General features: G+C 41.2%; 1 protein-coding gene across 1 annotated transcript in view; it reads left to right on the forward strand.

The window, feature by feature from the left end:
- VPS13A (vacuolar protein sorting 13 homolog A) overlaps nt 1-13,460 on the forward strand; it is a gene marked incomplete at both ends in the record, with an annotated part of 117,164 nt that overhangs the window by 20,178 nt on the left and 83,526 nt on the right. Inside the window, 6 exons of the mRNA XM_082013506.1 lie at nt 230-365; nt 916-1,010; nt 1,812-1,954; nt 3,331-3,532; nt 3,622-3,736; nt 7,473-7,609. Coding sequence (XP_081869632.1) covers nt 230-365; nt 916-1,010; nt 1,812-1,954; nt 3,331-3,532; nt 3,622-3,736; nt 7,473-7,609 — 828 coding nt within the window. The remainder of the gene's footprint in view (nt 1-229; nt 366-915; nt 1,011-1,811; nt 1,955-3,330; nt 3,533-3,621; nt 3,737-7,472; nt 7,610-13,460) is intronic.

Consider the following 13,460-nt stretch of genomic DNA (forward strand, 5'->3'; position numbering starts at 1 on the left):
TGTTCAGAAAGGTGATTGATTTTATGCAGTTGAGAATTGGTCTGATGATGCACTGTGTACTTGAAAAAGTTATTAAAAGAAAAACTAAAAAATAACAAGTTGCCTCTTCAATAGTTGTCTAATGATGATTTGATGTGTTGGAGTGTGTCTTGGGTCTCTATTTTTCTTATGTAAATGAAGAAAGAAGCATGAAGAAAATTACTTTTTTGAGTATTTTTTTAAATTTCAGGCAACTAAAGCTGGATTAAAAATCTACAGACCAGGAGTAAAACAAGATGATGAAAATTCTGGTGGCTGGTTTAGTTGGATATGGAGCTGGTCAGGTGAAAAAAAGGATGAACAAAAACAAGAAGCAAAGGGTTCAAGTATGTTAATTTGTTGGTATTTTTTTCCTATTATTAAAAATTACTTATTAGAATAATAGGTCCCTAGCAATGGAACTTTGAATTTGCTTAGGCTATCGGATTATTTACGTTCACATTTTCTCTTAGCCTTTTTTTGCTGATGAAGTTGTGCTAGAAAACAATAGCAGTTACTGGAATGTAAACAATTTTACTTCTGTTTATTTTGTAATTTGGCTATTTCATGTAGTGTATTAGAGTTTGATTCACTTAAGTGCAGGGCATCTAGTAAAGGTTGTGGAATATGGAAAGTAAATCAAAAAGGTTGTTTCTATAGTTAGCAAGCTAGGAAATAGAGTAGGTCAGAATAAAAGTATAACTGCATTTTAAAGCACGATTTAAGAGACTCAAGACTTTGCTTTGAACCTCAGGGTTTTTGCTTTTACTAATTCAGGACAATGTTGATAGTATCTACTGTACGTTATAGGGCTGCCAGGCGCTGGAAAGTGTATAACAGTATTTGCATTTTTCAGATACCTATATTGAGTTTAACTAACCTCTTGCAATGTGACAGGTCTTGAAGAGCTGATGACACCTGAAGAGAAGGCTAAACTTTATGCAGCAATTGGATACAGTGAAACAGCTGTGGATCCAACACTTCCAAAATCGGTAAGTCGTAAGAGATAATGATACCAAACAATTGGTAGCTTTATCTACTAACAAAAATGTATAGATGATAGGAAATCACTTCTAAAATTACTTGAAGCTCTATCTCTCTATTTGAATAATCTGACACCTCTTAATTAAGTTACTGCATGCTGGCTTTGTGCAGAGCAGAGCATCCTTAGATGTACTTCCAAGCAGGTGGTTACAGAGCTTATTTTGGATACTCTGAAAAAGTTCAGAATGAAATTTTGCTCGCTCAAGCTCGAATAAAATCATGTAAGTAGTGTATTGTGTAAATTATGGAATGCTTCATATATCCTTTTACAATACTCAGAAGTTTTTTTTAAGAAAGTGCACTAACTGATTCACTGGAATCTTAACTATTGTTTGAGTGATAGTAGATGAGGTAGTTGAGTACATAAGGAAAGAGGTGATTGAAGGACTGTAGTGGGGAGGAACAACATTTTTGAGCCATTGAGAAATAGTCTGATAAGTTATCTTTATGTGAGGTACCGTGCACAGTACAATGGACTACCTTTCAACTCTGTGTTAGAGGCCCTTTATCTCAAAATGTGGTGTAGTAACATCAAAGACATATGTTTGTAAGCATAGTCTACTCTTACTCTAACCCTGTCTCTTCATAATAAGTATTTGGGAATGACTTTTACAGCAGCTATGATACAAGCTATTCATAGCACTAGAAAAATAGTATCAAACTGGTATTTGTGCTTTTATCTCTTTGTAAATGGTACTGAAATGTATACTATGTATTTTATAATACACTTGTTTTTCCTGCATATCTAGTATGAAGCCATGAAGTTCTCTGTGAAGTTACTAAGCATGTCTATATCAATAAGAGAAAACAAGCAAACTCCTGAGCTGGTAGAATTTGCATTAACTGGCTTGAGTACAGTATTTACCCAACGACCAGGTGCACAAGCAATAAGGTGAACTTTCTCTATCAAACTGATTTTGTTCCTCATGAACTGCTGATGACAGCTAATAGGCATTTTAAGGCTCTGTTATGATGTTCCATTTTCCACTAGCATTTCTTGTGCAGTTTGGGAGCAGAATCATCCTGCAGCTGATGGACAAAGTGAATGAATACTGTTTCCATGATTAAGTTCCCTCCATCTTCAGAATTTTTTGTTCCAATACAGATTTTCTCCTTTATTTCAGTTTTCATCGTTATGTTACAAGCAATCCGGTTATGAACTTGTTTCTTGCTTTGAAAAGTGACTGTTACTACTTTTGAAATTTAATCTGAGCAAGTTGATCTCATAACTGCTTGTGTGTAGGTATTTAACATGACTGAAAAGTTATTGACTAACATGACTGACAGTTTCAGGTGAGCTTTTAGCTTTGCAGAAGAAAGCTGTCTGTAATGATGATTTTGGCTTGGTTTTGTGCTCTCAACAGTAGGTGATGAAAAGCAGTGATAAGAAATACCTTATTTTCATTTCAAATGTAACAACAGAAATTCTGGGAGAGGGTAGCCTTCCTGTTTTAGACCTTGTGCCCTCTACTTTGGGGCCTATTAGTATAATCTGTGTATGATATTAAGATACTATTGATTTTGCTGCGTTTTATGCATAGGGTTTTTTTTTAAGTTTTGCTTGCAGGTTTTCTGTTTGTACTCCTGTGCAATTGAATGGCCTTAATAATGCTATCATACTGAGAAAAAGGGAAAAAATGTTACATTTTTATGGTGAAACACTTTCCTAAGAGTGTTGAGAGATAATGATTTTCAACTGAGAGCTGTTAAAGAGGTGGACAGGGTATTGGGGAAAAAACAAACCACCAAAAACACCTAAAAAAATACTGCCTCAGATTACTGAGGCTGTTAATCTGGTGCTTCTCTTGTGGTGTTTCTTTTATTTCTCTGCACTGGAACCCTTCCCTCTCTGCTGTATCTCTGCTCCCTGATACAAACTGTGTTATCTAATTCATGAGCTTATGCTACAGAATTCCCGTTTTCCGAATTTCCCGAATTCTCGTCTCTTTCCTGCCCTGACACTTGTCCTCATGAAAACTGTATGAAGTGAATAACTTGGACCCCCTTTCTTACTTACTCAAGGGTGGCTAATAGACGCAAAAGACCATGAAATGGAAAGCAGTTAACAAATGGATATACATGTTATATCCTTAGACTAAGCTATTTATACTTGAGGTAGGGCAGAGAGATGTTGTTGCTGCTGTTCTGTTTGTTTTTTGGTTTTGGTGTGTTTTTTTTCTTTCAGCTCATTCCTTATATTCTTACCATCTAATTTCATCAAGCCAGATGGATATTACATCTGAACATGCTGTTTACCTTTCTTTACAGATTTGAAACCAAAATTACCTCACTTGAAGTTACAGGCATGTCCCGAGAAAAATGTACACCCCGTCTCCTATCTTCTCGAACGGTCTATACCGACAAGAGTACCTCACTCCTAAGCATAATGTTTGAGACTAATCCTTTGGATGAGAAAGCAGATCAGAGGCTTAGAATAGAATCACAGCCACTGGAAATAGTATATGATGCAGTAAGTAAATATTTTGATAAGTTATAAATCCTGAAAAATGTTACTTAATAGTAAATTTGCTATGAATTATTTTTGCTTTATTTTAATAGATGACAATAAATAGCTTAGTGGATTTCTTCAGGCCTCCGAAAGATGTACATTTAGAGCAATTGACATCAGCAACTCTGATGAAGCTTGAAGAGTTCCGTGAAAAAACATCAACAGGCAAGTGCTGCATGCTCTTCTTATTGCACTCAGACAAATTTTAGATTCTAGGATGTCGTGGTTTAGCCCCAGCCGGCAACTAAGCACCACGCAGCCGCTCGCTCACTCCCCCTCCCGCAGTGGGACGGGGGAGAGAATTAGGAAAAACCTCGTGGGTTGAGATAAACACGGTTTAATAGGACAGAAAGAAAGAAGGGAACAATAATGATAATACCAACAAAGGAATGTACAAGAACAAGTGATGCCCAATACAGCAATTGCTCACCACCCCGTGATCGACAGCCCGTCCCCGAGCAGCGATTTCCACCCCCCGGCCAACTCCAGTTTATGTACTGGGCATGACATCGGATGGTAGGGAATATCTCTTTGGCCAGTCTGGGTCAGCTGTCCCGGCTGTGTCCCCTCCCAGCTCCCCGTGCACCCCCAGCCTGCTCGCTGGCAGGCCAGCACAAGAAGCTGGACTGTCCTTGACGGCTCAGCAACAACCCAAAACATCAGCACATTATCAACAGTTCCTCATCCCAAATCCAAAACACAGTCTCACACTAGCTTCTGTGAAGAAAACCAGCTCTATCCTGGCTGAAACCAGGACAGTATCCACCCCTTATTCCATACCATTTATGTCATGCCCAGGTCCTATACTTTTCAATACATTCCAATTATTCATTATTACTCTTCCTGTCTTTTAATATATACACACAGATATCACTCTCTTAGTCCATGGGCCATCACTTAAAATGTCTATGGAGTTCAGTCAGTCCATGACTCTGGCTTCATCCATCATAGCAGTCTCAAAGGGCAGGGGAGATGGTATGTGGTGTTGGATTGTCATCTGGCACGGTCCCTGTCCATGATCTGCAGGTCGAAGATGTCGATCTCGAGGGATTTGTTGGGCGCAAGCTGCTGAAGCCAGTTCTGGTTTCATCACTGCTGCACGTTGCTTGGTTTCAGTGAAGCTCATTCTTCATCAGTCTGGGTGATTCTTACTATAATACCATTGATATGGTAGATAGCAGCCATAGTAGTAATGTCATACTGAACAATTAACATAATACAATTCAAATCATTGACTGTTTTCACCCAAAATCAAGTCTCCTTGAGGTACACATCGGACTTCCCCATCCTTCCGCATTACCCACCAAGTGCACCCAGGTCCCTGGGCAAAGGCAATCCCACGAACGGGTTTGCCTTTGCCTGAGGCAGGAGTAACCCAGACTGTCTTCCCCAGCATGTTTCTCACATGCACCACAGGGACTTTATCCCCTTCTACAGTACGTAGAAGTTTTGATTGGGCAGGGCCGGCTCTATTAGTAGATCCCCTAGTGTTGACTAACCAGGTGGCTTTGGCTAAATGTTTATCCCAATGTTTGAATGTCCCATCACCCATTGCTCTCAGTGTAGTCTTTAACAGTCCGTTGTATCGTTCAATTTTTCCGGAAGCTGGTGCATGATAGGGGATATGATACACCCACTCAATGCCGTGCTCTTTGGCCCAGGTGTCTATGAGATTGTTTCGGAAATGAGTCCCATTGTCTGACTCAATTCTTTCAGGGGTGCCATGTCGCCATAAGACTTGCTTTTCAAGGCCCAGGATAGTGTTCCGGGCGGTGGCATGGGGCACAGGGTATGTTTCCAGCCATCCGGTGGTTGCTTCCACCATGGTAAGCACATAGCGCTTGCCTTGGCGAGTTTGTGGAAGTGTGATATAGTCAATCTGCCAGGCCTCCCCATATTTATATTTCAACCATCGTCCTTCATACCAGAGGGGCTTTAACCGCTTGGCTTGTTTGATCGCAGGACACGTTTCACATTCATGGATAACCTGTGCAATAGCATCCATGGTCAGGTCCACCCCTCGATCCCGAGCCCATCTATATGTTGCATCTCTTCCCTGATGGCCTGAGGTGTCATGGGCCCACCGAGCTATAAATAATTCACCCTTATGTTGCCAGTCCAGATCCACCTGAGCCACTTCAATCTTAGCAGCCTGATCCACCTGATGGTTGTTTTGATGTTCTTCGGTGGCCCGACTCTTGGGTACGTGAGCATCTACGTGACGTACTTTTATGACGAGATATAACTTCTTGTCTTTTCTGTCAGAAACTTCTACAGCAATACTGAATATATTGATACCACAGTTCATTCCTGAGACTAATTTTATAAAAATTTGATTAGATTCAATATGTTTGCTTCTCTGCTCATTACCACCGAATACTCTGTTTCTGATCATGATTCATTTTTTGGTGGAAATATGAACTCATGCTATATGTCTATTACAATTTAGACATAGCATTACTTTAGAGGTATATCCAGTGACTCTTAACCTTCACAAGAATGCTGAGTTGCCCATATTCTAAAAGCTTGTTCCACTCACAAATGAGAAGCCTGATGAAAACCTCTAACAATATGCTGTGCATTGCTTGGAAAATCTTGGCTGAGACTTACAAAAGTACCAGGTGAAGAAGATTTGATCTGCAGAATGTTCTGTTGCAGGGGACTACACTAATCTCAGAGGTAGAATAAAGAAACTCAAATTATATCAATATAATAAATATGTTCAGACTTGCAGTTCTTTCTCAGGGAAGGATTCTTAACACTTATCTTTTAAGCAGTATAAGATAGCTGGAAAATACTGGGGAACTGTGAACTGCAGAAGTGAAGGAACTTGCTACACCAAAATAGTTACGATTTTCAGCACCATAAAAGACATTAAAAAAGCTTAGTTTCCGAGAGTTCAATTTATGGACTCAATTATGTTCCCTTCCCAAATGTAGGAAAAAAGAAGGTATTTTCTTGAACTTTCTACATCACTCCAATACAGTTAGGCATTGAAAACTGAAAAAAATCTTTTTATTAATCCAAGGTATTTTAACTTGCAAATCCTGAAATGTGGTTGCCATCCAGTTCCTCACTGGCTAATCTAGCGCTTTAGTGGCAGCACAACTTTTGATAATGTTGGAACATTTTTAATTGCTTTCTTACCAATGTGACTGTGCTACAGTGTCATGTTGTCATCTTCATAATTTGTTATCTCTACTTCTGTGATCATCAGCTTGTTGCATCTGTAAATATTTCATGAGCTGTGGCTGCATCCTAAGGCAGTTGTCAATGCTAATGTGAAGCAAGACCATTAATTCCTTTTCAGATGAGCAAAAACCAGAATTTTTGTCAAATGTTCTGACAGTCTGAATTTCCCAACTAATTGCATGATTTTTAAACAGAATTTTTGTAAGACCTTATATTTGCTAATCTTCAGCATCTCAAGATGGAGATGCTTGTCAGCAGAATCGGTGTAAACTTCAATATCGCAGTAGTTAAAACAGTACCAGTTGGATACTCCCAATAAGAACTTCTGGAACAATTAAATTTCTGAATCTATAGACCACAATAGGTTAACCCAGCAATCGCCAAGTTACAGTACACATTCCAGTTCTTCACACTTCATCTTGGTCAGTATGAAATTTTTTTTTGGACATGCATGCGTCATGTTACTGTCTCTACTTGTCCATTAGCATTGTTAGCTACCATGAGTTCATCTAATTGGTGCTTCTTTAAAGGCTGTCTATAGCTATTGGTACAGAAGAAATCTGAAGAGCATTTGTACCTGCAATTAAACTTAGCTAGTATTCACAGCTCGTTTAAAGTTAGACCTGAATTTTCTTTTATACCTTCTTTTAATTCCTTTGCTTTTGTATGGATTACTTTGTTTATATTTACAAATTATATTATTTTTCAGGATTGTTGTATGTTATTGAAACTCAGAAAGTTCTTGACCTCAAAATTAACCTCATGGCTTCATACATCATTGTTCCACAAAAAGGATTCTATGACAGTACGTCAAACTTAATACTTCTGGATCTTGGTAGTCTTAAGGTATGTATTTACCTAATGAAGTAACTTACTGAAAATGATAATTTGGCTTTTATGTTATTTCCAGTTTCTTAATTGGAATTTTATGGTACTAGTTAAGTAAAAGTTCCTCTTGCAGTTTGTATTAGGTGTTTATTTTAAACTGCTTTCCAGTCAAGGCAGAAATTATTGAGCTCTTCTCAGTAGAGTCTTTCAACCCATAAGAATTGTTAGAAAATAATCCTCCTGTGGAATGAAACCACTGTTGATGCTTTGAATTGTTATGTGGAAAATGTCTAACAATTTTTTTTACCTTAGAATAGTAAACTTTTTACTTACATGATTAGATAGTCTTCTTATTTTTAATATTGCTATTATTCTTATTATCAATTACCTTTCAGTCATTAGAATCATAGGGTCATTTACATTGGAAAAGACCTTTAAGATCATCGAGTCCAACCATTAGCCTAGCACTGCCAAGTCCACCACTAAACCAGGTCCCTATGTGCCACAACTACACGTCTTTTAAATACCTCCAGGGATGGTGACTCTACCACTTCCCTGGGCAGCCTGTTCCAATGCTTGCCAACCCTGTCATGGAAGAAATTTTTCCTGATTTCCAATCCAAACCTCCCCTGGCCCAACTTGAGGCCATTTCCTCTTGTCCTATTGCTTGTTACATGGGAGAAGAGATTGACACCCGCCTTGCTACAACCTGCTTTCAGACAGTTGTAGAGAACAATAAGGTCTTCCCTCAACTACCTTTTCTCCAGACTGAACAAACCCAGTTCCCTTAGCCGCTCCTCATAAGACTTGTGTTCTAGACCCTTCACCAGCTTCGTTGCCGTTCTTTGGACACGCTCCAGCAACTCAACGTCTTTCTTGTAGTGAGGGCCCCAAAGCTGAACACAGTATTCAAGGTGAGGCCTCACCAGTGCCAAGCAGAGGGGCACAATCACTTGCCTACTCCTGCTGGCCCCACTATTTCTGATAGAGGCCAGGATGCTGTTGGCCTTCTTGGCCACCTGGGCACACTGCCAGCTCATGTTCAGCTGACTGTCAACCAGCATCCCCAGGTCCTTTTCCACCGGGCAGCTTTCCAGCTACTTTCCCCCAAGCCTGTAGCATTGCATGGGGTTGTTGTGACCCAGGTGCAGGACCCAGCACTTGGCCTTGTTGAACCTCATACAATTGGCCTCAGCCCATTGATCCAGCCTGTCCAGATCCCTCTGCAGAGCCTTCTTGCCCTCCAGCAGATCAACACTCCCGCCCAGCTTGATATCATTTGCAAACTTACTGAGTGTGCACTTGACCCCCTTGTCCAGTTCATTGATACATACTGTAAAGAAACTGGCCCAAATACTGAGCCCTGGGGTACACCACTTGTGACCGGCCGCCAGCCGGATTTAACTCTGTTCACCACAACTTCTTGGGCTTGGCCATCCAGCTTTTTTCTACCCAGTGAAGAGTATGCCTGTCCAAGCCATGAACAGCCAGAATGCTGTGGGAGATGGTGTCAAGGGCTTTATTAAAGTCCAGGTAGACAACATCCACAGCCTTTCCCTCATCCACTAGGTGGGTCACTTTGTCATAGGAGCAGATCAGGTTAGTCAGTCAGGACCTACCTTTCATAAATGCCTGCTGACTCAGCCTGCGCACCTGGTTGTCCTGAATGTGTTGCATGATAACATTCAAGATGATCGGCTTCATAACCTTCCCTGGCACTGAGGTCAGGCTAACAGGCCTGTAGCTCCCTGGATACTACTTCCAGTCCTTCTTGTAGATGGGCGTCACTGTTGCTAACTTGCAGTCAACTGGGCCCTCCCCTGTTAGCCAGGACTGATGATAAATGACTGAAAGTGGCTTGGTGAGCACTTCTGCCAGCTCCCTCAGTACTTCTGGGTGGATCTCATCTGGCCTCATAGACTTGCATATGTCTAAATGGTGTAGCAGGTCACTAACCATTTCCCCTTGGATTATGGGGGCTTTATTCTGCTCCTTGTCTTCCAGCTCAGCAGGCTGGGTACCTGGAGAACTTGCTCTTAAAGACCAAGGCAAAGAATGCATAAAGTACCTCAGCCTTTTTCTCATCCTGTGTCATTATGTTTCCCCCCTGCATCCAGTAAAGGATAGATATTCTCATTAGCCCTCCTTTTATTGATAATGTATTTATAGAAACATTTTTTTACTGTCTTTTATGGCAGTAGCCAGATTAAGTTCTAGTTGGGCTTTGGCCCTTCTCATTTTCTCTCTGTAACCTCATAACATCCTTTTAGTCCTGAGTTGCCTGCCCCTTCTTCCAAAGGCCATAGCTCTCTTTTTTTTTTTCCGGAGTTCCAGCCAAAGCTCTCTGTTCAGCTAGGCCAGTCTTCTTCCCTGCCAGCTTTTGGAACATGGGGATGGCCTGCTCCTGCAACTCGTAAGATTTCCTTCTTGAAGAATGTCTCCTTCCTGGACTCCTTTTTCCATTCAGGACTGTCTCCCAAGGGACTCTGTCAACCAGTGTCCTAAACAGGCCGAAGTCTGCCCTCTGGTAGTCAAAGGTAGCGGTTCTGCTGAGCCCCCTCTTTCTCCAAGAATTGGAAACTTTATCATTTTGTGATCGCTCTGCCCAAGACAGCCTCCAACCATCGTATTGCCCATAAAGTCCTTCTCTGTTCACAAACAACAGGTCCAGCGGGGTGCCTTCCCTAGCTGGCTCACTCACCAGCTGTGTCAGGAAGTTTTCTTCCACACACTCCAGGAACCTCCTAGACTGTTTCCTCATTCCTGTATGTCTAGCAGACATCTGGTAAGTTGAAGTCCCCCATGAGAACAAGGGCTAGCGACTTCTCTTAGCTACTTATATAATATTGTGTCTGCCTCTTCATCCTGATTGGGTGGTTTATAACAGACTCCCACCACAATATCTGCCTTGTTGGCCTTCCCCCAATTCATACCCATAAACACTCAACATTAGAGCCTAATAATGTTGACAATAGACAATCAAAACTCTCCCTAACACACAGGGCTACCCCACCATCTCTGCTTCCTTGCCTATCCCTTCTGAAGGCTTTATAGCCATCCATTGTAGCACTCCAGCTGTGCGAGTCATGGCACCATGTTTCTGTGATGGCAACTATATAATAATAGTTTTCCTGCTGCACAGTGGTTTCCAGCTGCTCCTGTTTGTTGCCTATGCTGCATGCTTTGGTGTAGGTACACTGCAGTTCATCCCACCACCTTTTGCAGGAGAGAAGCCCTAATTCCTATGTGGCGGTTCTCAGGTGCTTCTGGGGTTTCTGACACGTCAATAACCCTTGCGTCTTTGCTGCCATATGGATCTCCATCCTCTACCTCCACCGAGACAGCAGACCAAAGGATCTTGCTAGTACACTGTCCTTCAGACATTGGCATGCCACCTCTAGACTTACCTCTAGCAAGCCTGGCTTATATCTTTCCCCCTTTGGATCTAGTTTAAAGCACTTCCAATGAGCCCTGCTAACTCCTTTACAAAGATCCTTTTCACCCTTTGATACAGGTGTACCCCGTCTGTCGCCAGCAGGTCTGGTGTTATGTAAAGAGACCCACGATCAAAAAGCCCCAAATACTGCTGGTGACACCAGGCTTGGTGCCAGGTGTTGATCTGCTGGCTCTTCCTGTTTCTTTCCTCATCATTCCTGGCAACTGGAAGGATAGAAGATAGAACTTGTGCCCCTGATCCCTTGACCAGTTGTCCCAAGGCCCTGAAGTCTCTCTTGATTGCCCTCGGGCTTCTTGTTGCAGCTCTATCGCTGGCTACCTGAAGAATTATTCAGTTTAATTTAAAATGAGAAAAGTAAACATATTGGCAATTCATAAAATAAGTTGGATAAAATTAGAGATATGTTTGAGATACTTTGTGCAAGGGAAAAGTCAAAAAGGTAGTTTGATGTATTGAATGTATTTGGTTGGACTTGATGATCTTAAAGGTCCTTTCCAACCTAGTGATTCTGTGATTCTGTGAAAGTTACAGTTTATCCCTATAAAGAAGAGACTGTTTCTACATATGATCAATCTTCTTACTCGTTGGTGAACTTGTGTTCTTTCAGGACAAATGATCTTATGTGTATACAGGCAATTTAGTGTTTTTTTTTTTTACTTGCACTCTGGATAAGAATGATTCTGCCACTTACTATTTATTTAGATTGCCGTACCTGCTTTTTTAATAACAAATTGTTTCATTTTAGCAAGACTGTAAGCTTTGAAGTAAGTTTTCTGTCTCTGCCACAGACTGACTTTCTGAGCATGTGGGTTTCAGCTAGAATCATAAAATATTTTGTGTTGGAAGGGACCTTCAAAGGTCATCTAGTCCACCCCCGCTGTAATGAGCAGGGACATCTTTAACTAGATCAGGTTGCTCAGAGCTCCATCAACCTGACACTGAATTTTTACAGGGATGGTGCATCTACCACCTCTCTGGGCGACCTGTGCCACCACCCTCATTGTGAACAATTTCTTCCTTCTGTCCAATCTAAATCTGCCCTCTTTTAGTTTAAAACCATTACCCCTTGTCCTGTCGCTACAGGCCCTGCCGAGAAGACTGTCGCCATCTTTCTCATAACCCCCTTAAGTACTGAAAGGCCACAATAAGGTCTCCCCAGAGCCTTCTCTTCTCCAGGCTGAACAACCCCAACTCTCTCAGCCCGTCCTCATGGGAGAGGTGTTCCATACCTCTGATCATTTTGGTGGCCCTCCTCTGGACCCTCTCCAAGAGGTCCATATCTTTCCTGTGCTGAGGGCTCCAGAGCTGGAGGCAGTACTGCAGGTGGGATCTTGATGAGAGCCAGGTAGAGAGGCAGAATCACCTCCCTCAAGCAGCTGGCCTTTTGATGCAGCCCAGGATACGGTTGGCCTTCTGGGCTGTGAACGCATATTGGGGGCTCATGTCCAGCTTTTCATCTACCAGTACTCTCAAGTCCTTGTCAGCAGGGCTGCTTTCAATCCCTTCATCCCCCAGCCTGTATTGATACTGGGGGCTGCCACAACCCAGATGTAGGACCTTGTACTTAGCCTTGTTGAAAAAGAATATACGAGGTGCTTCAGAAAGTGGAATTAGTGAAAAACATTGCTGTGTAGATACTAAAAATAATTTGGATTTACAACCAGGTCACATATTTCAGTGACTAATAATTTTACCAGCTCTTCTAAATGCTCATCATTTACAGCCACTTTGTAGAGTTCAGTAATCAATCTGTATATTGGTTGATTTGCCTCAACTCAGTATTGGTTGAGAGCTTCAGACAGCCTCCTAGATCTAATGGAGATGGGGAATCAAACAGCCTACCTCCTCTACTCCACCCATAGGAAATTACTCTCAGAATAATACATAGAAGAATACGTTTCAAAACCAGAGTCCAGTAAATGTGTCTGTGAGATTTTTTTTTTCCAAAATGTATGTGTAATTTTCATCGTGAATGTGATTCTTGAATTGGTTCTTGTCCTTTAATAGGCATTTGAAAGCAAGATGAAGGAATTGAGCAATACCAAAAGAGAGAAATTACATGCCTCTCAGGATACGATTAATAATTCTGTATTCACTTTGACATATGTTTAAGTGAGATGTACGTCGTTCATTGAATGAGTATGTTTAATAGAAAACAGTCTCCTTTCCTCAGTTATTTACTGGATAAGGTCAAGCCCCAAGGGGGAAAATGGCATATAAAATTTAAACTGTATCTCAATGCAGATACATAAGCGGACTTAATTAGGGTTGGACAGGCAATATTAGTTTGGTAATTCTGAATTTCAATCTGCAAGTTGTTTTTTAATGTAAAGTAGTCATAGTTCAATAGCACAGGAAAAAGAAACGCTATGTCTTAGACACTAGTATTTAAACCTGTTTTACAGTTATGAA

The sequence above is a fragment of the Phaethon aethereus genome (assembly GCF_964289735.1).
Source record: "Phaethon aethereus genome assembly, chromosome: Z".
In the NCBI taxonomy this organism is placed as follows: domain Eukaryota; kingdom Metazoa; phylum Chordata; class Aves; order Phaethontiformes; family Phaethontidae; genus Phaethon; species Phaethon aethereus.